The sequence below is a fragment of the Aulostomus chinensis genome, chromosome 23, assembly GCF_037954235.1.
Source record: "Aulostomus chinensis isolate RoL2024-O1b breed Wild chromosome 23, RoL_Achi_v1.0, whole genome shotgun sequence".
Classification (NCBI taxonomy): Eukaryota; Metazoa; Chordata; class Actinopteri; order Syngnathiformes; family Aulostomidae; genus Aulostomus; species Aulostomus chinensis.
This window is the reverse complement of record NC_141342.1, coordinates 15679188-15705180: the sequence shown is the minus strand read 5'-3', so window position 1 is coordinate 15705180 and position 25993 is coordinate 15679188. Positions and strand designations below refer to the sequence as shown.

The following is a 25993-nucleotide window of genomic DNA, read 5'->3' as shown; positions in this document are numbered from 1 at the left end:
TGGCTCCAGCAAAGGGTCTTTCTGTGTGGAGTCTCCATGTTCTCCCTGTGCCTGCATGGGTTCTCTCTGGTACTCCAGCTTCTTCCCACCATCCAAAGACATGCAAATGGGGACGAGGCTGATTGATACTCTAAATTGACTGTAGGTGTGACTGTGAGTGTAAATGGTTGTCTGTCTATATGTGTTGGCCCTGCAATCAATGGACTGGGTCCAGGGTGAACCCCGCCTCTCACCTGAAGGCTGCTGGGATAGGCTTCAGCCCCCCCCCCCCCGCGACCCTTAACAGGATAAGCGGAAGAAAATGGATGGATGGATGGATTGATGGTAAAAGTAATGTTAAAAAAAATATTTCTGCATCATATTAGGTAAATATTTGCTGCTCTACAGGATCTTTTCCATTCAATGAATTTCCTGGGTCCTGCCGATTTTTTCCTAACATTACAAGCCCAAACATTTTTTCTTGAATGTAGAAAGAAGCTGGACATTTTTTGGCAACAAAGAAAATATTTACCACCAGGAAAGAGCCTCTCAAGTGAAACCTAACTACATCTTAGTGATGAATACATGGCTTCAGCCTTGAAGACATCCACTGGCTTTTTTGCTCGTCCTTGCAGCGCCTATAAATTGCTCATGTTAGGATGTGTCACAGCACTGTTAAGTAGACAGGTATAACTACCATTGTGTGTGTGTGTGTGTGTGTGTGTGTTTAAGAATGAGGTTATTTATGGGGTTGATTTGCTGAAATAAACCATGTAGTGCTATATTTCTCTCACACACAGCAGAGCATGAATTGATAAAACACACATGGAGGGACGGTATTGATGTGTAATGCCCTTGGACTGAAGCCACAATAGTGAAATGGAATGAAAGGAAAGCAGTCATTCCCCTGTTAACTCAAGGTTGTACTTTACAGGTCCTATATCTGCCCGTGTTGTCGATGCTATAATAAATGTGCACAACATGTCGAATCACATCTGCTTGTTGGAGATTTCCCACCAATTTGCCCGAATATTCCTAACGTGATGCCTTATCCAGAAAACTTCTGAGTTGGCAGGAGGCTGGTTTTTGGCTTTTAAACACAGCCAGAGAATGAGCCCTCAGTGTTCAGGACCCCTGCCAGCTCATAGAAGTGGCAGCTGATCATCCTCGGTTAATAGGCGCTCATAATCCTCTGTGAATGTCTTATGTTGTCCCCCGAGAGCAGCGAGACTAAGGCGTGTATTTGCAGTCAGGGTGCATTAAGAGGCTGACAGTTTAACTGCTGCCATAACTGTAATAAACCAAGCCACTGTTAGCATGCTGAATAGAAACAAAATGAAAACTGTTCAAGTGTTATTTTATCTCTAACAATGCCTCTCTCTCTCTCTCTCTCTCTCTCTCTCTCTCTCTCTCTCTCCCTCTCTCCCTCTCTCTTTCTGCTGCTGCTTGTCATTGCTACAGGAAGTTGAGGTTAGTGGCTCTTTTGTTCATGTGTACAAAGAATTTTCTGTATTTCCTTTGGCATCTCTTTTAGGTTGCTGTATGAATAAGTGTTTATTTTGGGTGAAGTGCAAATAATAATTCACTCACAGTTGAGCATTAATAATAGCAATAATATATAATCATATCAAATTTTCTTGTAAATTTTAGCATAACTAGAAGTGTAATTTCTTTTTTCTAGATTGAAAAATCCACAACACAATACCTTTCTTCGGTCCTAAGTATTAAAGATGACTTCCACTACCCAGCTTGACTTGCGAACCCAATGTTAGCGTCCCTAGAGAAGAATAAGACCGAGTTAAACTGCACAGACCTGGTCCCCAGGGTCCTCTCCGGGCTTCATGCCGAGTAATAAACACTTAACAGTTCATCCTCTCTGTCCTGACACAGAGAAATGGGTCAGAATGGATAGAGCAGGGGGACACTGGACTTTTATTATCATTCCAACGCGATGCCACCAGGGACACGATCTAAAAACCAGAGTTAGTTTGCAAAATATTCCCCCTGCAGCAGCGCCTGAGCTTAGATAGTCTGAGGCTTTTTATGAGATGCATTTAAGCTCTCAGAGCCTCAGAATGGCTGTTTTCTTAAGCTAAATCAACAGCTACTGTCAATAGTAAACAGGAAATAAATGAAAAGTAACAAGGGACATTGACATTGGGCATTTGCTCTTCGTCTCACAAAGAATCACTTTCTTCAGTCTAGGAGACCTGGTCTTAAATAAATAATACAAATTGTTTAGTTCCCAGGAGAAGAAAATAACAAGCTTATTACTGTGTGTGAAAAATTATTGCAATTGGGATGAGCAAGCAAAATGTTTTATGATAAAGATAAAATGACTTTATTATTAGCCCAAGTGGGATTTTATGAAAGCAACAGACAACAAAATCGGTAGAACTACTGTAGATTTAACTCTGCATACATAAAATATATTGATTCCATTGACCAGTCAAGGGTTGTACTAACAAATCGATTCACCCCAAGTCCTTTAAGATCCCACTGAATCGTAACTGAATGTCTTTAGCAAAAGAGAAATATTGAATAGGGATGACATGCCTGAGTGGGAACTGTAATATCTCACTTTTACCTCAATTCATTATTTTTTGGCTCTAGAAGGGTATTTTCTCTTTTATTATTTCAATAAAATTTAAAAATCCGGCACTGAAGGAAAAAAAAAAGGAAACTTAAAGCTTTTCTGATGAATTTGCTTTTTGTTCCCTCGCCATAGAAGCTAAAAGTATTTGAATAGCTAAAAGCACACTCAGATTTAACTGTCATTCATGAGGTGATTTTCTCCATCATTTCACATTTCATTCTTTGAATTTTTCTTCATGCTCTTCTGAATTTTCATTGGAGCCTACCTCCTCCACTGTGTTGCTTAATAACATGAATGATTAGATCCATTGACGCAACTATATTTCCTTTTCAGGACGACTACATCAAAAACACGGAGGAGAGCATGGGTTCTGATGAAAGTAAGTCAGAAAAGATGGCTTTATTCAATTAGAAGAGATTTCCTGGCATTGATGAGTGGAGGATATTTTTATCACCTGGTTACATGCTACTACACACATAAACTTTATATACAATATTTAGAGGGTTTTACTTAAGTGGGTGCTGCTGATGCTGCAATGCAGAATCTACCTCCATAGTCAATGCCGAGTCGGCCTTTACACATTCGCTGTAGACGATGAAATAGTGTAGTGTGGTACACGTTATTGCACTGCTGGCTTTTTTTAATTGCAGCAATTGTCTGAGGTCACCCAACGCTGGTTCAGGGTGTCAGAGCTTGTTGAGGGTTAGGATGCAGTCAGGAAAGAAAAGACGGATCCTTCACTCGCATCCATTAGTTTGAAAAGCCTGCTATAATTGCCTTTGTTGCTGAGGGCTCAACTCAGAACTCCCACCAGGTTCCATTTACCTCCATGGGGGCTGTTCCTTGTTGCAAAATTTAAAAAAGAAAAAAAATCGTATAGAAAGTGTTGCGGAGGAGGAGTGGAGACTGTGGGAACAAACAGTCTTTTTCTTTTGAATCGAAATGTATGTAATTAGAAGAAAAAAAAAAAGAACATACATCTGCAAGGGTTACATAATCCAGATTTGTCATTTTGAATGTTCAGGTTATGTTCAAATCATAAATAATGGAGTAGTATTGAGCCAAGGATTTGAAAAATTCACTAGCACCATCTTTCCAGGGATGATGTCCTGGATATTCTGGGTTTAAATAATTTACAATGATTTTTAAAAAACAAAAAAACAAAACATTTAATAGACAATATATGGTAGCTCCTGATACAGTTGATGTCAAATACATGCCAGTTGTACTTAGAGGCTGCTGTATCTAGGATTCACTCTATCTGAGATGTAATGAGGTTTCTGGTCTGATGGTAAGATGATATTTCAACCTCCTGAATGTATTTCTGCTCAGTAGCTGACAAAAGAATGAGTTGTGCTGCAGATGTGCTGAAAAAGAAAATTCAACAGCTCTGCATGAGCTTGTATACAGTCACAATTGAATATTAGAACAAGGGATGGACTGATTTTTCTGCTATTAAGTAAAATAATATTATAATATAACACATATCACAAGACGTGATATACTGTATATCTTGATATTTTGACACCTCCTCTGAAGCACTTTCTTGGCTCAGCCATGTGTCCTCCCTTGTGTCCTCCCTTCCTTCCCTCAACTATGACCTTATTCTATAACATACTTTATTAATACAACCAAGATCAAATACTCCACTGAGTACTCACGCCCACTATGACCTTAGTCAGATTAAAGTAGTCTGAAAACTCTGCTTGCACATGCGTGCTATCCAGTGTACTGTAAGTATATTACTAACTAGGTAAACATAGTTATTTTCTTGTTTGAAATGTCAAAAATAAAATGTTTCCACCAAACAGATGCTTTAAGAAACTGCGTACCTCAGCACAGCTGAAACCCAGAGCTTGACCTGAACAGCAGGTTGTAGAATGTGTATAACCTATAAATAGTTGAAGAAGAAATAGTGGTGGTTATAGCTCAGTATCTGTCAGTGACTCTTACTACTATGGGCAAACATGAACAAATATCATGCTTTGACCAAACTAGAGCATCAACTCATGAACATAAATTATCATGTATATCATTCAAAGGTAAGGAAACGTACAAAATGGGAACAAAAGAAACACGAGTAAGTATAAGAGGAGAAAAAATCCATACAGCTATATATTGTAAACAAATATGAACAATGAAAAATGATCAAAGTATGATAAAGTAATGTTTTTAATGATTTATGGCTTCATAACTGGAGATCCCTGAGTGTGACATGTACAGCAGACATTCCTGAAAGCCACGAGATATGATTGTGCTGGTTCAATTGAAGCGAAGGACTTAATATTACAGTGAAAAATGAGCCTTCCCTCAGTAAAAATGTGACAGGAACTGAAATGCGTATTAAACCAGTCAAATGCAAACCCATTTTCTGCAGAGGTAATGAAGCGAAGTATGAGTCCTTGTACACGCGACGCTACAAATGGCTGTTCATACATGTTGTTGATGATTTAGCAAGGCCTCGTGGTTATCGGTGTGATCCTGCTCCGTGCTGCGTGAGGGAGGTCAGGTGTAGCACCGCACCCACACCGCCTCACTTCTTTGAAGACTCACCTCAAAGGAGGAAGATGTAAGAGGCGGCAGCTCCAGACGCTATTACAAGCAACTCTTCTTTCAGACACCAAGAATAACTAATGTAATCTCAAGAAAAACGCCTCGCTTGCTGTAGTGTGGGCGATGTTCATTTGAATACCATTGATTTCAACCCATTCCCCTGGCTCCCACTGGGACTAATTCTGCAGAACTAATTGATCAGGGTCAAAAATTCATAGAGACAGCAGAGGGTATACCTGCGACCCCTAGATAGAACAAAATATTGCTCAATACAGCTCAGCCCCCCCCCCCCCCCCCCCCCATGCTCTGCTCCTCTGAGAGTCACTTAAAAACACAAGGTGCCCACTGCTCTAACTTAATACTGCTCACATTTTGGAAATGATATTAATTGAATTAAAAAAAAAAAAAGTGTTCATTTGCTAGACTTCAGCAAATTATTCTGACAAGATGCAAAACTTAGAGCTGTATGGCATCCTCTCTAATTATGAGTAAATAGTTTTTAAGCTTCATTTAAGTTGAATAAAAGCTGCACACTGATTTAAATCTGTGACCACCAATTAAATTGAAGGGAATGTAAGTGTCTTCTAAGATGACAGTAATTGTGAATCCAGTTGAAGCTAATGCACTTAAAGATGTCAAATGGGTTTCTGTCTTTCTCTCTGTCTCTCTCTCTCGCTCTCTCTCTCTCTTTCTAATAATTTAGATATTTATCACAGGCAAATCTCCTGGTTTCAGACCAGTGCTACTATTTCTTGGCAGCCAATCACAGGTCTGTTTTTGTCTGGAGCTACTTCAGAAAATGCATGCTCTGACAATTTGGATGTAACACAAATGCTCAATGAAAGCCTCTGATGGAGCAGCCTGTCCAGGGCGTCATTTTTCAGAAGAGAATTCAGAGGCTCGATGAGAGTGAAGACTATAGGAGGGCTGCTGCTCACGGACGAGGAAGCAGCTGTCTCCTGATACGTGTTTGATTGCGGTGTAAGTGATCATCTCAGAGATGGACACGCACTCTGTGCAGTCTGAATGCCTTTGTTGACATGATTACAGGGGGATATAAAACCCATAATGGCGTCTACCGACATGTACTGCAGTGCAGCAGGATATGATTAACAACCAGGAGAGTCAGCATAGAGCACTTTTAATGCAAATTAAATCTTGCTTTTCAGAGAATGTTGGAGTTTGACAAGATGATCAAGATGCAGCTCAGAAGCAGACAGTGCTCATAAATATTATACATGAGAACAATCCAAAACAATGATGAAACTCTTTGTTTCTACTCCGGGAAAATTTTAGCAACATTATGTGCAGGTTAAGATGATAGTAAAGAGTTTAGTTTGGGACTAATCTAACATAGCCATGACGTCTAAATCAACCAGCTATCCTTCTGCTATAGCAGGAAAAAATGGTCTGTATTTCTTGTGGGCATGTCATCAAAACACATTTTTTTCAGATGATAAAATGAACCAGAGTTCATTGTGATAAAGGGAATTCTTTTCATTTCAAGAACATTTTATGACTCCGATGTAGTGACAATAGTAGACGCACAGTAATGCAATTACACCCTAGTAACCAAAGTCTTTTCATTCTTAATTGTATTGTCCACGATTAGAATTTGAATGTGAAAAATATTAAATTATCCTCAGTGAATACATCCTAAATGAGATGCGCACAAAAAATGTTGACATGGTGACATTCTTAAGTAAACAAACACACATGTAAACGTCATGGGTCGAGTAATGAGGTCAACAAAAAGATTGAGTCCTGCGATAGCGCAGCTTGGAGAATGATAACGACTGGAAAAAGTCGCCCAACAACAAAGCTTATCCCCACAAGGTTGTTCTGGTGAGCTCGCCTTGTCATGAATCAATACATAAATTATTCATTTTGTTGTAGATGACACTTTGTGTTGCAATGATTTTTTTTCCAGACAGGGTTTTCTTACTTTTTTGGGGGGGATTTCTGTTGGTAAAATGTGAAGAAAGAATCAGGACATGATTAGCTTTGTAAGCCCTGATCAGCTTAGCTTAGTATGATGTCTCTGCTATCTGCGTTAAAAGATGGAAAAACAACAGTTTCTTGTATTGTGCATGTGACTAGAATTAAAACACTTCAGTCATTAAATAAGACGTAAAGTGATTATCAGAGGTGCTTTTAGGTCGATTTTTTTAACCTTTGGTTAAGGTTAGATTAGTTTAGCATTATGCTAAGTACAGTAAGTTTGGTAGTTTAGGGTGCAGACATGAAAATAGTGCCTTCAAATATAACTCCCTAAAGACAAAAAAAGGACATCTTTCCCGAAATGTTATTGAATACGATTTTCCCATCGCGTGTATTCATTTTCACTTTACAATTTTTATCCATTCTTCACTAAATTTGAATATATAGAGCCCTAATTCCTTTTACCCTTATGAAGGATAATTCTAAAGAAATTAAGGTCACTGTCAGGTAACATACGCATGTCCATCACTGTGTTTATTTTAGAGAAGATCTGGCTGCAGGTTAACATTGTATTATTGAGCTAATGTACTGTATAAAGAGGATTGCGGAGCTGTGCTGGAGGTGTGTTTGCTTTTTGAGTGCCTGTGTCTAGTTTTATTTGATTCAACCTCACATATGGCCTGCTGCCCAGCCTGTAACTGGGATGTCTTTGTGAGTGGATGGCAGGTATGCCAAGAAATAATAAAAAGGTACAATAGAGAGAAGGAACTATACCTCTTGGAACCTGCATGAACGAAACACTGATAGCAGAATCTGTAGTGACAGTCTGTGTGAGATAAAACACGTGAAGGTAGAACCCGAATAATGTGGAGAAGTGACGTGATCTATGGAGGCAAAGAGATGTCTTTATCATCGAGAAACAGATAAAATGCTATGTACAGGGACAGTTTGAGGTGATTTATTTTTTGGGGGGGATTTTTTTATGAATCAAAAAAGGAGTTGGATATAAATCAGCGGTAAAGTCTGTGTGTTTTTTCACCCACCGGGGGTTAAATCATGCCAGAGCAGAATTGTTGGAACAGATGACGGAAATAAAAGTCAAGTGGTCAAAAACACACTCATATGGAGTGAGTGTTTCAAGTTTATGAGCAATCAACTCAGCCAGTATTCAGCTATATTTAAGACCTATTCTGAGACTGTTGCTACATCTTGTACAGTTTCTACCCAACAATGCTTTTGATTCAACACTAGACTCTGCATGGATTTGATGAAATGTAGCACAGTTTGTTAAAAAAAAATGCATACACACAACCCAGTTAAACAAGGTCCTTTGCGGCCCTCCTCCGATGCTTTCAATCTCTGACCCACGTTAAATGACCACCGGAGGACACGAAATCTTGTCTCCTCCTCCTGTAACTTTCTTGACTCTCTTGACGTCTCAGGCACATATTCAACCCATTTGCATTGAGTTTGAAGCAAAGGTAGAAAACAGTAACCACAAAAACACCATCACTATCCTTCATGCTGCTTTTACAACAGCAGTTAAAGTGCTAGCTGTTGCTATTTTGACAGCACCTTTCTCTTTTTCCATGATCTGTTTGTTTGTGACTTTGACCGCGATGCATCAGAAAAAAAACAACTCGTTTCCTCACAGTTGGAAACAGGACAATCGGCCTTTTAAAGCAGGCTTACTGCAAACAGTTTTTAGACGATGAACACAAAACCTGTAGTTATAATCTTGAATCTCAACTCTTATCCATTTATGTATCATAATATGATCATATATCATGGCAAGCTACCAGGAAGTGGAGCGGGACTCAATGACCCCTACAACGTAGTCTTTTAACTTGCCTCCAGCTGGTATTTTTGTAATGAGAGATGTCTTCTCATCCGTTGATTCCACAGACTCTTTCTTCATACTTTCCTTGTGTAGAATCAAACTATCTCGTCTACCTGTTCACTGGATATGCAGGGATCTGGCCGTCAGCCACCTCCTCTGCTGAGTGTCTTGACTTCAAAACAGCTGCTCAAAGCTGACTCATGATTTCACACCTTAAATTTCTCACAGCTACAACCGCTTCGAACTCACTTCAATTTTTTCTGAGCCCGTGTGAAGCTTTCCAAGGCCTCTTCGGCTAGATGTCACACCAGATGACATTGACCACTCGCTGAGGAAGGTGGAGGACACAGTGCTATTTCCATCTCAGTCTATCAGCGGAAAATAGGTTGGCATTGAACCATTCAACTCTTCAAAGATAGAGAGAAACACTGGGGAAGGGGAAGGAGAGGGAGACAGAAAGAGGATAGGGTAGAGAATAGAAAGGAGGGGAAATGTGGGAGACAAAGATGGAGTGTATGTGTTTGTGTGTGAGAAAGAGAGGGAGAGAAAAGGCATGCCGAGGAGAGACAGTGATAAGTTGACATGGGGGAAGTGAAATGTGACAAGCCGAGAGAAGAAGATGCTCAATCAGTGCTGTCAGGTTTTCTTGCAATCAGAGACAGCCGTTGGAGACTGCAGGCAGTGCTACTGATGATAGGCTGCCTCACTAATGAGAGCTAGGTGTCCGTGTTTTCAGCAGTGTTGAATATAAAATCAATGGTTCCATCTTTGAGCACTGCTGTATATATTTAGCACAGTTTTAGTGTGTATGGCTTTGGAAAAGATCATTTTAAACAGTGTAAATGTTCTTGATTAGACAGCTGTGCTCTTTTTTGGCAATACATGCTATAAATTTGACCAAAACAAAAAACAAAAAAAACCCAACTGAAGCCAGTCAGGTTCTCAATGTTCTTGTTTTGTCTTTGCAGCCGCAGACACCACCAAGGACCCGTGTCAGAATGTGAAATGCAGCCGACATAAGATGTGCGTCGCTCAGGGCTACCAGAGGGCCATGTGTGTCAGTCGCAAGAAACTGGAGCAGAGGTAGGCCTGATTTCATTCCTGGATTCTGAGGGAGTGAGGCTTTTGTGTTTGAAAAGGCATGTTACCTTGAAGGTTTCTGCATGGACAAGACAGATTTTCTGTGGCACTGGTGTCACCTGCAGTAAGCTGTGTGTCAGTCTTTCAGTGTCTGGTTGAAAGCTATTGATTAAACTCAAGAACAAGGCCAGAGAGAGTCATGAGTCAGGAGTCATTTCAACCGAAACAACCGCTCAGAGGAATGACTAATTAACTGAGGATGGGAAGTGGCAAAATCCATCTGAGACTGGCCTTATATATGATAACACTTGAAACTACAAGTGCTTTATGAGAGCACAGACCTCCGCTAATTCTGTATTTCCCAATCAAGCGATGAAAGTGTCCAATGTAATTCAAATTTCTAATGAAAATGAACTCTTTGATGATCACATCTATGTTTACCTGTACTGCTTTAGAAATGAGAGCAGCAGAATTGTTGTTGTATTCAAGGTAGATTGGTCTCATCATTGAGCTCAACATGACTGGCAGGACTTAAGCTTATTACTAAAAGTAATACGTGATGAAATTATGTTTAGAGGGCACTCAGTGAGCTTATACCTCCACCAAGGCGCTATGACATCAGAAGATTTGGATCATTTCCAAAATGTAATCGAATGTTCCTCAACATCATCTTACAAAATTTCATCAGAATCCACCCACAATTTTTGGAGCTATGCTAACAGACAAACTGGTGATTACATTATGTCCTTGCCAGAGGTGGCAATAACTTATATTTTTAAATGTAAAATTTTAAGTTTGATTGACAGAAATGTCAGTGTTCAATAAACACCTCAGGGAAGCGATCTGATCAGCTGATCTGAATCAGCTGGCAGGCTTCAACGGCTGTCACAGGTTGCCACGCTGATTTTAACCTCTAGTTTCATCTGAACGAGACAAGGATTCAGCTGAGAGACATTCCTTAAAACCTGGCCTATTAATCAAAGACCATAACTGTATGGCGAGAGACAGGACACTGCTGAAATATAGTATCACAAATCTGAGAAGAGTTTTTCTACTGAAAATCCTGGTCTCACTTGGAGTGTATTATGCAGTTGGAGGTTATTCCAGTCTTGGAGGTGTCACTGAGCAGTTAGGGTTTGGCTTTGAGACACACAAAGTTGTGGAAGAAGATTATTTGCTTACATTCTAGGAAAAAAAAGTTTGTGTGAAGAGCGACATTAATGTGAGGACGTGTATTCCAGAAACATGTGTGAACAGTTGGACAGCTGTTCAAAATGTAAAAGGACCCACCCCCCCACCATGTTTTGTCAGAATTGGCCTCATAGTTATTGCATAATTCTGCAAACAGCCTTACTGACAAAAAACATGGCCTTGGTGGAGTTAATGAATTCATTATTAATACAAGACACATCATGATCTGCGACATGACGTATCGTAAACTGGCTTGCTATTAATTAAGAATGAGGCCACTATTACACAGTTGAATTAAATAAAACTACATGGATCATCAGTTTGTTTCTCAGATAAGTGCACTGGAAAATCTCTGCAAAAAAATATGACAGCCCCAGATTCTCATGCTCAACATAAAATGAAACTGAGTGAAGAGACTTTGATCAGCTCCTCGGCTGCACTGTGCATTGCTGTGTGCTTCAGCAATGTACTATAAATAGATGGAAGTTTAACTTCTCTCCCATTAATTCCACTCATTTGGATGAAGTTATCAAGCAGCTGACTCCATCCCGTCGTCACCGTTCAAGTCTCTGTCCACGTTCTTCATTTTCATACAATATTATCGACTCATCCTTAGTGAACACCCCCCCCCTTCTGAAGTGATCTAGGAAAAATAAACTAGATCCTCCTGTGAGTAGTAACTAAAACCAAATATTAAGATTACGTTGAGACAGTTTTCCTTTATATCTGGGCTATGTAATATTAGCTGACAGAAAAATAAACCTCTTTTCTGTTTTCAGGTACTTGTAGCCATATGAATTGTGTCAGAGATGAAAATAATCTGAAGAGGACATTTGTAGAGGAGGATTCATATACGGTCATGAATATACAGAATTTTTATGGGGGAAAAAAAAGATAGACCGTGCTTGCTTGCAAAGACGGCTTCTGGATGGAACACAACCAAAGATTGCCTCATTTTTATTTCTATTTGGCTGAAGCAAACGGTTTTCCATTTGTATTTTTTAAATGTCCTTGAAACATTCCAGGTGAGGCTGTCCGGAGTTACTAGATTTTAGTGGAAGGGACAGCAATGAATACTTTGTATTAAAGTTACAGGAACAAAAAAAAAACCAAACTGAACCAAGGATTGGAACCTGAGGGATGTCACATATGACAGATGAAGAGGAAATCCAACTTAAAGCCACTGAGTTTGTCCTGTAATTAAGATAGAATTTAAACCAAGATAGTGCTGTACCCTTAATACCAAAGCATGGTTCAAGACATGTGACACAATGTCATGAGCCACGGTATCAAAGGCAGAACTGAGATCTAACAGATCATTTGTCATCTGAGTTTGTTGAATGTTGTTAGGAGCTTGGAACCAAGATTAAAATCAATCAAAGATCTCACTGGTATTCATGAAATTTTTCTCAATTAGTTTTAAGGTTAGGTGTTATTTTTTGTTGTTTTTTTTTTCAGGGTCAGGGTTAGAGTGATCATTTATAGATGGGCTGGTAGTTATTTCATAACTTCAAAGTTTACATTTTTGAGCAGAGGCTAGAAAATTTGAATGAACGCCAGAGGTGAGATCTAATTAAAACCTGTATGCAAATTAAACCAAGTTTAATGACATGTAAAACACTTGCTTTTCGGTATGTTTCTGACCTACTCACTGACCATCGGGGGTGGTTTCCTTATTCTACGTAGACCATAAAATGAGAGCCTTTCAGTTTTCTGAGCCCACAATTACTTATTATGGATGTGTGTGTCTGTGGGATAAAGAGGGAGGTAGTCTCATATTTCATTTACTACATTCCCACTTAAAACACACCAGACAAATCATAGGAAGTGGAAGCAGAGGAGGCTGAAACCATGACATCATTTAGGAAATTTCTTTTACATTTTGGCTATTAATATAGTGTCATACAGGGATTTTCTGTTGTAAAACTTTCTGAAACACATTTATCTGTTCTCTCATCCATTCAATCCATTTCCACTGAAAAGCAAATGAGCAGGTTTGCAGTCTGAAAAGAATTAATGGAGTGAAGTATTATTACCCGCAAAGTCTATCTGCAGTGACAGGCATTTATCTTTTTCAATAAAGTGCTTCATTAACAGAGTAACTCCAGAGAGGAAAGAGTCGAATAATGGGTAATAAGCGAGGTCGCAATCGTGCTAAACCATCCTAGCATCAATAAGTAGCAGCCTCAGAAGTCGCACTGTAAATTCCAATTCTTGTGCTCACTGAACATGAAGTCAGTCGCTGTGTGAAGGGAAAGCAAGAGCAGTTTCATGAAGCAGCACATTCCAATATCGGCGAGCAGATTATAACCTTCTTGTAAAAATGATCATTCCTGACTTGTTTTGTTGCACGCAGTTAACAGGCAATGGACACACATGATAGAGATGTAATAAAAAAACATCTTGTTAGACACGTGCAGTTCTGTGTTTATTGTCAGTTTACAGCTGTGGTTTTCTTTGCCTCCTAGATTTCTGCTGGTGGTTCATTCAGTTTTCCATCTCTCTCTAACCTTGCCATTATCAGGGCTGTTTTATACTCACAAGATTTATTAACTACAATAATCACCATTTTAAATCCGAGATTATAGTGTTTGCCTGCTAATTAGCACTTTTCTGCTGACATGGAAGGCAGAGTGACTGAGATCAAAGTGTAAAATTCTCAGGAAGGTTTTGTGATTTTACACAACATCGACGACAACAACCACAACAGAGGCCAGTTGTACTGATGTCAGTACCGTCAGAGATGACATCGGAAATTAAAGCCAGAATCCCAAGATAAGAGTAAAGACTGAGATCAAAGTCAGAGAGAAGAGTCAAGAAGATTCGATGATGTCACACAACCCATGGCCTGTCAGGCTGCACTCATTTTTTTGTTTTTGTTTTTTTAATTCACTGAGCACCTCAGCAATTTAAATTGATATGGCATTTTCAGAGAAGATGTCAGAAACTGTGTTTAACACAACTTCCTGTATGCCAAGATAACACTAGAGGTAGCGATAAGAGAGGAAATATTAACCTTTGTTGAATTTTTCTTCCCTCAGAGTCAAACAGTCTGAGCAACTGGAGGCTCAGGAAAGCAGCTGCAAGCCTTGTCCTCTAACTGCCTCCTCACCGGTTTGCGGCTCTGATGGACACAACTACGCTTCTGAGGTAAAAAGGGGGGGGGGGGAATCTACATTGGCATCATTTTGAAAGCATTCACTTGACTTTTTACTAAGATACATTTTCTTTTGCTTTATTGCTGGACTCTTGACACCACAAAAGCTTTGAAAAGAAATAGAAACTGCACGTGTCATCGTTTTAAATGATGAGAGGAGTCAGTTGAAGTGCTTTTTCCTGCTGCGCTGACATATACGTGGGTGCAGCGGGGCAGTACAGTTCATCACTGCTCGCCAGAGGACAAGTGCTCAACGTTGGCCGTATGAGTAATGACTGACGTTGTTTCGAGCTGCATCACCGTACATCAACCATTGCCAGGGCTCGTTATTGATTTATGTATAGTTTTTAATTTTGACCTTGCATGAGAAGACAGCGGAAAATGACAGCTCAGTCTTGCTGCCTTTCTCTAAGTGCTGTGTCTCATCTGAATGAGCAATCTTTTTTTTTCCTGCGGTCACCCCTATAAATATTTTAACTGCATTCCTGCCTCTTTCTTTCTCTCTCTCTCTCTCTCTCTCTCTCTCTCTCTCTCACTCTCTCCCTCTCTTCATCTTGCAGTGTAAACTGGAGCAGCAGGCCTGCCTCACAGGCAAAGACCTGAGTGTAATGTGTACTGGATTTTGCCCCTGTGCCACATCCTCTGTCATAAATACCGACTCAAAACGAGGCAAGGGCCATTTCTTCACTTGCTTATGCATCTTAATTTTGAGATTCAATCAAATTATCCTGAGTTATGCCGTCTGTAGGGTTTCAATTTTCTCAAGAACAATTCAATGTACAACATTTTTTGATCAATAGTCACCAATTTCAGAGATTGCTGTTAGCCAAATATCCCCTGTGTGGCTTAACTGCTCCCTCAATCATGATGTAATTAATTATTTAGAGTGTACACTATCTATCACTGCAGCCAAACACTATTGATTATGCAGGTTCTCAGGCTCGTGTAAATGCCAATTGATCAACAAATGAAATGCTACTCCTGTTTTTTTATTGGTAGCGTGGAATAAGCCTGAAACTCGTTGAGAATTTTTATTGAGAAACAGCAATTTTCTCCGGTTGAGTTAATTGCAAAATAATGTTTTCTTTGATTAGTAGATAACACATTTAATTCATCACAGTATGAAAAACCAACAATACACATCAGCAGCTTTACAGTCTACAAATTGCACATCACAGGCAGCCTCCAAGTGCCGACTAGGGTTTTTATGAATGCTGGGATTTCTTTTTTTTTGCTCTCTCAGACAGTTGCACCGGCCAGGACCTGGCAGACCTGGGCGACCGTCTAAGAGACTGGTTCCAACTCCTTCATGGAAACGCGAAGCAGAATAACTCTGGCAGGCTAGGAGCTGGCACCGCATCAGGTTATAAACTCTCAAAGCAGCTGCATTCTCTTCTGCCTCTACGTTTAGGACTCAGTTGTCTTTGTAGAGAATTGTAGTGTAAACAGGAAATACTAAAGTATTTTACAAACGATTACAGCGCTGGATAAGAGCCTGGTAGCCAGCTGCAAGGATTCCATCGGCTGGATGTTCTCAAAGCTGGACACCAACAATGATCTGTACCTGAACCAAGCCGAGCTGGCTGCTATTAACCTGGACAAGTACGAGATCTGCATCCGACCTTTCTTCAACTCTTGCGATAGCTACAAGGATGGGAAGGTCTCGACAGCGGAGTGGTGCCTTTGCTTCTGGAGAGAAAGTGAGTGAAGAGATCTAGTTGTGCAAGAGGCAGCATGAAAAGTCTACTTTGGCTCTTAATATGTGGAATGACACAAATGAAGGTACCAGTTTTGGTCTTCCTGGTATACTTTGTGAATGTTACCTCAAAAGTATATTAGTCTACAAGATGCTAGAAGTGCAGTGAAAGGTTTCAAGGGGAACTGAAGAATACAACAGTTTCTGCCCATCATTTATTTCGGCCAGGCACAAGAGACAAAAATGAAGTAGAAAAATATTTATTCAACATGCATAAAACAAACCTTCAACCGTATGTCTTCGGTTTACCTATTTCAGATAATATAAAGTAATGCAGAAATGCTAACAAGTAGGATAGAATAAATTTTGTTAAGTGCTCTGTAAAAATGGTTTGCAACACTCATTCATTCATTCACAAATGTGCTTTGAGACTCATAGTAAATGGGTTCAAAATGTTTATCCATCCATCCATTTTCCATACCACTTATCACATGGGGGGGGTGGAGCCTATCCCAGCTGATATTAGACAAGAGGCAGGGTCCACCCTGGATGGGTTGCCAGTGCAATGGTTTATGCCATTCTTAAAAGTTTGGGAAGCACTCTTCGAAGCTACATGTTTCCTGGCTCTACCTTCATTCATCACACAGATATGATCATCCAACCATTAGAAAGTGAGCTGTTGAATTATTCCATTAAACAAGTCTGAAACATCCATTTTAAGTAAGTTTTGCAGCCTTGTTAGAATCCTCCTCTCTTCCTCAGCCTTAGTTGTACAACTCTGAAGTGCTTGAATCCTTCCTATCCATTTTCCATCACTTATCCAGGTTCATTTAGTTGTTCTCGGCCCCTCTTAAGAAGGACTCTTTAATATGACTCACATTTTGCAAGAATCTCTTTCTGGTTAATTGAAGCCCCCCTCCCCCCGTGGCCTCCCTACCCTCATCTAGTCCATTCCAGATTGGCCATTATTGAACCCCTACTGAGACTTGTGACAGGAGCTTCAGACGGATGTTCTGAAGCTCCTGATGGCTTTGGGTTTGATCTCTGGCCCTTCCTTGTTCTCAGACCAGGTACATTAATCAGCTACCTTGCACACAACCATGTTTGGTATAGGCAATCCATGAGAGGAGGGCAGTTCCAATACTAAATCAATAGTCCGCAACTGTAGTTGCCGTGTACTTAGTTTTGATGAGGCTCCACAACATCCTGGCGTCTGTTTGCTGTAGACGCATGCTGAAGACTGAAATATAGGTTAAAATCTGATTTGACTTTTATTATTTTGACAAGGAGATTCCACTGAGAGCACACTGTAGTTCTCCCACTTTGAAGAACAAAATGAAAAGCTCCTGTCATTTGTTCAGCCGCGGCGGATAAGTTACATGGTGACAGTAAGAAATCCCATTACTGGGAATTTCTCAGTTGGGTGTTGTTACAAGAAATGTCAGTGAAAATGATCATGAAATCTAAAAATACCGCTTGAATTTGAAAGTGAAGTTAGTGGTGAGAATGTAGTTGATGTTATCTTGCATGTGTCACATCGTCTGCAGCGTTTGACCTGAACGAAATCCAGATTTCCTGGCAGCAACCCCACTTGCCCACTAATTATCCCATTGATCCTGCACTTGACCTGCATGATAGATTACACACACACCCTGATCAGTTTTATTTCTTGCAGAGGATTTATACACTACCTCACTGTAAACCATTAATTGAGATTATTTGGATGTACTCAATATTTATACTGGTGTTGAATGTAAGTCTGCAACAGAAAGCCACGAGAGAAGGTACAGTGTATTTTTTCTGAGAAACTACTTTTTGTGGATTTTGTGCGGGTTTTATTGCCTTAGGGGTCAATACGCAATGTGTCTCTTCTGTGCTTCTATTTCTATCTCATCCAGAGATTCGGCTCATCTTGTCATTCCCAGACTACATCCATATGTTCTTTCACCTAAGCTCTCGACAATCGATGAGCCTCTGAGGGGATGAAATATAAGACTCCTTAAACAGATCGATATGGGCAAAAAAAAAAAGGAGAAAAAAAAGTTTAATTATGAAGAGCATTGATTGAGATCAAGTTTGTGGGGAGGGGGTTTAGCTATAGTCTGTCATCACTTTTTTTTTTTTTTTCTTTTCCATTTGATTGTTACAGAGCCGCCGTGCCTTGCTGAGCTGGAGAGGATCCAAGTGCAGGAGGTGGCCAAGAAGAAGCCAGGTAAACCCGTTTGTGAAGAGAGAACACTAGAATTTAAGATGTATTTGAGTGAAGATCCACCAAAACATGACACACATGGAGATACCTCTTGAACTGTGTATTTATTTATTTATTTATATGTACTGTTTAAAGTTACATTCATAGACATTTCCATAAATGTTCCAGTTTAGCCATCCTTGCGAACTGTCAACTGTAGTTCCAGAAGCACATGAAAACAGAGGAGTAGAAGCACTGTACATATAAGCAGGACTATACATTAAACATACTCAAGTAAGTTAAACAGGCATTCTTTTCATGACCAGCAGGGGGAAATTCCACTGGTTGCAAACAGAAATACAATTAATAGAAAATTTCTCATTGGATTTATTTATCTTTTACCTGGGAAAACAATTCCTGAAGCCTGATTTATACTTGTAAATGAAGGTCTTCGTGGAAATATGACCTCACAAAGTGGATCAAACGCAGCTTTTGTGGTCGTTGCGGTGACCTTAAGTTCATGTTTCTAGGCAGGTGTATGCAGCTACACTGTGACCTACGCCGTTGATTAGATGCAAAAGTATAAGTCTTGATTCTTCTTTAAAAGGGCATTGTTATTTCTTTTTGTTATGGCCCCATTTAGAGGAGAATAGATGAATAAAAATTACAGGGGCGTGGCTACTATGATTGACAAGTTGCTACTGCAGTACTGAGTTCGGAATAGAGGTACTCCTCTGCTGTACACATTGGGTCACATCCGCTTCCAAAAAAAATACACCAAAATGGTGACCATAAAAATGCCCAACAGGTCCCGGCAGCTATCGACTTCTTTCACACAGTCTAAGGTGCCATGAAGTGTACATTCATGTCGTGTGTGTGCCCTCTCACGAGAGACCAGGTCTTTCATTTATGTAACAAGTCGCCTGGAGCTGCAGAATCAGGAGGAGGCTCATTAAAGAGATCACAAGCACACGGAAAAGATTAGGTCTTAATCAGGCAGGGAGGGGGGATTAGTGGAGATAGCTGGGTTTGGGAGAGAACAAGGCCAACACTCCCGTTTAACTCCCCTAGTCAAAGCCCACGCCTTGTGTTCGCTCTCACCAGGGTTCGGTGTTTGTTAGACAACTTCGCCTCACAATGAATGCTAAGTTGCAGTCTAGTTTGACAGGAGTGTCCTGAGGGAGGTTGGATCAGCGGAGCGGAGCTGTCACTACATTTTTACATGCCATTTTCACAGCATAAGGAAACGCACTTAGCCAACATATTGTATGAAATCTCATCCAGCAGCATATGCACGGCTGTGAAAAGCCAACAGGAGAAGCTGCCCGTCTCTGGAATTCTCTGCCAAAAAAAAAATCTGACTGATGGTCTCATCACAGGTTCACTAAGGCGTGATGGCGTTCTCGTTGATGTCGCACTCATCCCAAACATCAGCATGAAGCAGCTATGTGGTGTGCTTTGGGCATCAATATTTCACTGCTGCGTGTGTGCTCGCGCGCGCGTGTGTGTGTGTGTGTGTGTGTGTGTGTGTGTGTGTGTGTGTGTGTGTGTGTGTGTGTGTGTGTGTGTGTGTGTGTGCATGTATGTGCGGGGGGCGGGGGGGTCTCCTGCAGGGATGTACATCCCCAGCTGCGATGAGGATGGCTACTACAGGAAAGTGCAGTGTGACCAGAGCCGTGGAGAGTGCTGGTGTGTTGACCAGCACGGTGAAGAGATGATGGGCTCCAGAATCCATGGCAACCCTGACTGCGGTAAAATGTAGAGCTTTTTCTGACTGTAGTGAAAGAAAACGTTCCAGTGAAGGTCGTTTTCTTTGTTTGTGATATTCAGTTGTTGAAATTATGAGGAGGAATTTGTGGGCCATGAAAAGGTCTCCGTCACAAATTTGTTCATATGCACTTTTGGACATTTTTGTAACCCTCCATTTAGTCTTACAGACGGGAAGAAAAGTCTGATGGCTCCTGACATTTGGAGCGGACCCTTTTGTAGCCTAAAGTCTTCACAATAAATGAAATAAGGTTTGTGGTTAATATTAGCTTAAGATATTTTAATGTTTCCTCAGTCTTTTGCAGCCTAGATATTAAAGTAAATACCTCACTGATGAATCTCGCCTTGTTTTTGTGTCTTAAAAATTAGTCGCCAGCAAGCAGCTTCACCTTCTTGAAATCAATGGAAAAATCTGCTCTCACTTCATTTGTGTGTTCCAAACAAGTTGAGGCGATGAACAGATGTTGATTTTTAACAGTCTGTCCAAAAAAAATGCCTTGGGTCCCAATATCAAGCTCGAAGGATGATTATCATCCTTTCACTCGTGTGTGTTACATAAATCTAATGATCCGATGGTCCGGGGAAGAACGCAGTACCGCTACTGTACCTTTAGCAACATCTCAAATTCAGTATTAGATTCTGAACTGGACTTTTTTTTCCCTCTGAAAATCACTTGAAGAAATGAAAATGACATAAAAAAAAAAAGTCTTTGGTTTGGTTTGGTTTTTGACATTTTTTACACACTCAAAACTGCTCAATAAAAACCAATTTACCAAAAATGTTCTTTGGGTTTCTCTTTCAGCAAATTTGCTTTTTTTCCCCTCCCAAAGCAGTTTTATAACATCAAAAAAAGTTAACTAACCCACCACTAATAATTACCTTACTAAAGGTATTAAATCTGGTATTGAATGAGAATTGATTTGTAGTTATTGTGCATCTTCTTGTTTCGACACTAATTAAAACAATAACTCCTCATCCAGACGAGGTGGTCGGCTATTCTGGAGATTTCGGCAGCGGCGTGGGATGGGAGGACGAAGAGGAGAAGGAGACAGAGGACAACGGAGAGGAAGCGGAAGAGGAGGAAGAGGAGGAGGGCGAGGCCGATGATGGAGGATACATCTGGTAGGATTATCTGACCCCACACTGAGAGCCGGGTCACAGCTACCAGGCTTGAAACATCTACAGGGATGGCGAAAGGTTGTGAGATCGGGCTCGGGAGACGAGGCGTTGTGTACAGTATCATCCTGCTGGGATATGGCGATGGGCAGGTCCGGGGATGAGACCGTGAGCAGTTTTTGTCTTAGATATGTGTAATTGCTTCATTCTCTTCTCTGTTTTTTCAGCGACAGAGTTTTTGTTTTGCCGTCCTGAAAAAGCAACACTGACTACTGCGTCCTAGGTAGCTATATCCATCAGACTTCTCTTGTCCTTCCATCATCTATGCATAGAGAGACCACTGAAATTTTTGTATTGTGATTAAATAGCTCATCGTATTTGGGAAATTCACTTGCTGGCCCAGATGAGAAGTTTGATCCAACTTAGATATGAAGCTGTTAGTTTAGCATAAAGACATGAATCAGGGGGGACGTATCCAGCCTTGATCTGTCCAACGGAAATAAATCTGCATGCCTGCCAGTGTACTGAAGAGAGTTATGAGCATCTAGGAAGTCACTGCACTTTGCCAGGACATTGTCTGGCTCATAAAAAACACAACTTGTCATTTTTACACTTTTATTGGATTAAACAAACAAGACAAAGTTCTAATTGGGTCGCTTCGAAGTTTCTAGTTGTCGGATTTTGTTATGTTTGAACAAAGCTAGGCTAGTTGTTTCTAGGCTAGTTTCGCTTTTGGCAGCTGCTTTGAGATTTTGGCTTAAAGGAACAACTTTCTGGTAAAAGAGCTTACATGCCATCTTCCTCGGGGCCAGACGGATGGATATTCCTCTCTCCTGTGTGTGCAGTAAGGAACTGGAGAGAACGACTGATTGCTAGTTAGCTCAGCACAGTGAATGGCAGTGGATGGGAAGTGTTAGCATACCACAGTCTAAAATCATCAAGTAGATAAGATTCAGTATCTTGATTTGTCCAGAAGTGATTATCTTCTCTTTCAGAGTCGGCCACACTCTTCTTGCTGTCCACAAATGTTTTGTTTGACAAAGTGTGAAGGGGCTGCGCCAAATCACAACGCCCTGTCAGGAAAGTAGTTCCGGCTGTGCATCTGGTCCTATAATTAAATAAAATCTTGTGATTTTAAAAGATTATTTCCTCCTGAATCTTTTGCACAGCCCTATTTAATATTAATGCAGGCAAAATGAGAAAAGCATATTTGATGAAGAGTTATGCTAACATTTCCCACCCACTACCACTCATTGTGCTAAGCTAACTAGCAGTTAGCCAGTCCCTGTGGGTCTCTAATGCTCACACAGAGGAGGGAAGGCTCTGTATCTTCTTGTGTGGCCCTGGAGAAGATGACTAATATGCATGTTGGCGTATTACTGTAAGATGCGACCTCCTGTCTTCAGCTTCATATCAAAAGAGTGGTACCAATGTTCCAATCAAACTCTCGGGAACGATTCCCCAAATGTTGAGCTCCTTTAAAGCAGTTCAGTGCAATGTGGTATTTTCAATCTGATTCTGTACATAAATCCAGTGTAAATGAATGTGGAGGATCTTAGAGAATTTTCAGGTTACTTCTGCTTCACGTTACCTTTTATTACAAAGGTGTATCACGGCCCGTTGCGGTTTTTAAATCTCGTGTGCTTAAACTGCAAAAAAAAAAAAAAAAAAGGAGAGTCAGGAACATACAGGTTTGATTTACTTTGATTTACTGCACTCCCGGTAGGAACCGCTAGTTGCTAACTCTGACATCATGTGCCACAAATCTGTTTTATTCTGTTTGCAACTTGAGAAAAAAAGTATTTTGTGGTTATATAAAAAAAAAAGTGTGTGCATTACTTGAAGTTCTGTGTGTATACTTGAAGTCGACATTTTTTTTTTCTTTGAGAATATTGTTGCCATGTTCTCGTTCATGCTATTGATAGACGCAACATTTTGCATGTTAATAAATACGAATGTACTTCTAGGCTGAGCACTTTACTAATAAAGGCACTTGAGCCAAGCTTTATGCCAACGCTAATATTTTTTTCAATGAGAAAAATGATCAACGGGAGAAACATATTGTCATTCTGAACAAAAAAAAAGCTAAGTCTGATTTCCTGCCTTCCTTCTATTAACTGCGCTGCTTATAAAGCATAAGCTGGGCGTGTAAATATAAATATTTAGGAGCACAGAATTACGTTCTCGTGACCTTTGTTTCTCTCCACCTGCTGTGTGAAAAACTGATTACTGAGGCTTGTTCCAACTAATGCGGCACGCAGCTGCCGTCAAATCTGATTGTGTTTAACAAGGCATTAACTAAATACAATTTCATCATCATCTACAATCATGGAACATTAATCAGCGGAGTAAAAACAAGGAGCCGTCTCCTCTCGGTTGCGTCTCTTTACAAGTGGATTTTGGCGCTCAGCTGCCACCTCATGCAAGAAGGACAAACTACAGCAGCTTGGGTGTGAAGCTGTCGAGAGAAAAATCTACATTTTTTTTTTTTTCACTCAGGGAATTATGGCTGGGAATAGATTTGTAGTCGGTAGTGAGAAAAATGTTGTCAGATCAACCGAACAGCTCGTTCGATAAAATGCAGCGAGCCGGAACGAGATGAGATTGCAGGAAAGCTGACCTTTTGTAAATGTAAGACTTTTTTTTTACATTACCGAATTTCATCAGCCGCCAGAGGGATGCTTGTAATTGAGCAACGTAACATAATGTGATGAGAACTGAATCCCAAAGAAGAAACATATGCAGGACTTCAAAACTAGATGTCAAACTGCGCCGCATTTATTTAAAAGTTTTCAAAAATATCAACTAAATAATTCAAAGGCAATGACAATCGAACTTAGGCCAGGCAAGGCAAGGCAATTTTATTTGTAGAGCCCGTTTTCACAAACAGTTTGTCTCAAAGGGCTTCACATGGCATCATAACAACATCCTCTGCCCTCAGACCCTCACATCGAAAAACTCCATAGAAAACCCTTCTGACAGGGAAAAATCGGAGAAACCTCGGGGTGAGCAACAGGAGGGATCCCTCACCCAGGATGGACAGACGCGCAGTAGATATTGTTACAGACAAGAAAACAGTTTACAATACAAAATGTGGGAAACATGGAAAAGAAAACATTTTCCACCCGTCCAACGACAAGAGATGGGAAGTAGCTGCTGGCTAACTTTGGTGCAATCACTCTTTAATTGTGTGTCGTCCCTGCAAAAACTATAAAAGTGCAATTTTAGTGCAACTCATAGAAAGTATCAACAGAGAGTTGCATCGCATTTTTGTTCTGAGAGAAAACAGAAGTGTGAAAAGGTGTGGACATAAAGGAAGCATGCTAACACTGCATCAAGTAGCAGCTCTGTTCTCTTAACTGTTCCCATGAGTCACAGGAGTGAATCTGTCGAATGGCGCGGGACTGAGCTGCCCGAAGATGTGCCTGTTAGTTAATTAGCCTCCCGGGCTCAGGCATCAGCCTTATTTTGATGATTAAACCATGTCATATATTGGTTCAGTCGACCTCTAATTGAGTCGTTAACCCGGTAAAACCAGAACCATCAAATAACTGACAGAATATTCAAATTATAAATACAGAATTTTAAACTGGAGTGTTAATTGGATATTCTGGCAAATAAATATTAAAAAAAACAAACAAACAACTGAATTACACTTTGAAAGTTTGTGGTTTTTTTCTTTTACATCCAGTGCAAGTTCATTCTCACAGTATTTTGGTTCCAAAACAAACAAACAAAAAACCCAAACCATCACAGCGTAGAGAGATCTCACTTATGTATCAAGAGGTTTGGAGTTCAGCGCTGCGTTCAAAGTCATGCTAACTTCACTCATGCGGCCGCTCTCAAGAATGGTGTTTACAACCGTGATTAAACGGTAACATTTCAGATCTTATCGTGGGGTTTTAAAGACTTTGCACGACGTTGCAGGTTTGCGCAACGAAGTCTGATACCGTAAGAACTCAACAGAAGAAGAACAAGAGCTTTAAAAACCCAAGAATAACTGGCGTAACCTAAAAGGCGGTCGGTGAAGGGTTGCTTCTCCTAAGAGCATCTTAAAAGCCTGCGAGTGACACCCTGCTCTCTGCGGTTTGTTGCCATTTCATCGGAGCGTACTGCAGTAATTAGGCTTGCAGATAAAAAGCTCCAAGTGTGAGGGGGAAGAAGGAAGAAAGAAAAAAAGAAAGATGTGGAGTGATGTGCTACACTTGAGTGCACCACTGGAGATACTGGGCGTCTACTGACAAGTGTGAATCAACAATGACTTCCAAGATAACAGCCTTCTTACCGTCGCCTCATTTCCTGGCAACCGAGGGTACAGGAGACGCGACGAGAAGCAGAAGATGTCGTTCAGATTTCACGGGTGGGGAACATTTTGGATTCGTGGAGGTTTTCGTGACTTTTCCGCAAACATTTAAATAACCGTACAAGTCTCTCAAACGTCCAATTTGGAGATCAACAAGCTTCCATTTTACTAAAGTTAACCACAAGCTAAATGGTGTAATACAACATCAAACATTTAATAACTTCATAAATGTATCTCAGCCGATACGAACTCAACCACATACACTCGAATATGAAAGAATTTCCTCAATTTTCTCCCCTTAAAGTTCCACAAGTCTTACTGGTTTTTTTTTTCATGACAAAATAGATCCCGATTAAGGCAAATGTAAATGAAAACATGTCAATTGATCTACGAATTTTTATATTTGCCCCCCCCCCCCCCCCCCATTAAGAGTCAAACTAAAACACAGACACACACACAGATAAAAAGAGTTAATTTGTCAGAGAGCAACCTTAAACGCTCTCCAATTAGTTTGTTCTGTGGCTGGGAGGAATAATTAGAAGGGTTCCTGACTTGTAATGATTCAACTGGAGGGACTTGGACAAGC

At 40.4% G+C, this 25993-nt stretch overlaps 1 protein-coding gene across 1 annotated transcript; it reads left to right on the top strand.

Annotated features, from left to right (window-relative positions):
• Positions 1 to 2854: 2854 nt before the first annotated feature.
• Positions 2855 to 23106, top strand: LOC147239760 (testican-2). Its single transcript, XM_086195873.1, has 9 exons — positions 2855 to 2954; positions 9878 to 9992; positions 14222 to 14330; positions 14898 to 15006; positions 15581 to 15700; positions 15819 to 16037; positions 18183 to 18245; positions 19835 to 19972; positions 20969 to 23106. Exons 1-9 carry the CDS (start codon positions 2870 to 2872, stop codon positions 21112 to 21114), a joined length of 1104 nt encoding a protein of 367 aa, XP_086051999.1. The 5' UTR covers positions 2855 to 2869; the 3' UTR covers positions 21115 to 23106.
• Positions 23107 to 25993: the final 2887 nt, after the last annotated feature.

Excerpts from the sequence above, each read along its gene's own strand:
- LOC147239760 (XM_086195873.1), top strand. The coding sequence starts at position 2,870 with ATGATTAGATCCATTGACGCAACTATATTTCCTTTTCAGGACGACTAC. Across the intron at positions 14,331-14,897 it reads GACACAACTACGCTTCTGAG|TGTAAACTGGAGCAGCAGGC; the intron begins GTAAAAAGGGGG and ends TTCATCTTGCAG. Across the intron at positions 19,973-20,968 it reads CCATGGCAACCCTGACTGCG|ACGAGGTGGTCGGCTATTCT; the intron begins GTAAAATGTAGA and ends CTCCTCATCCAG.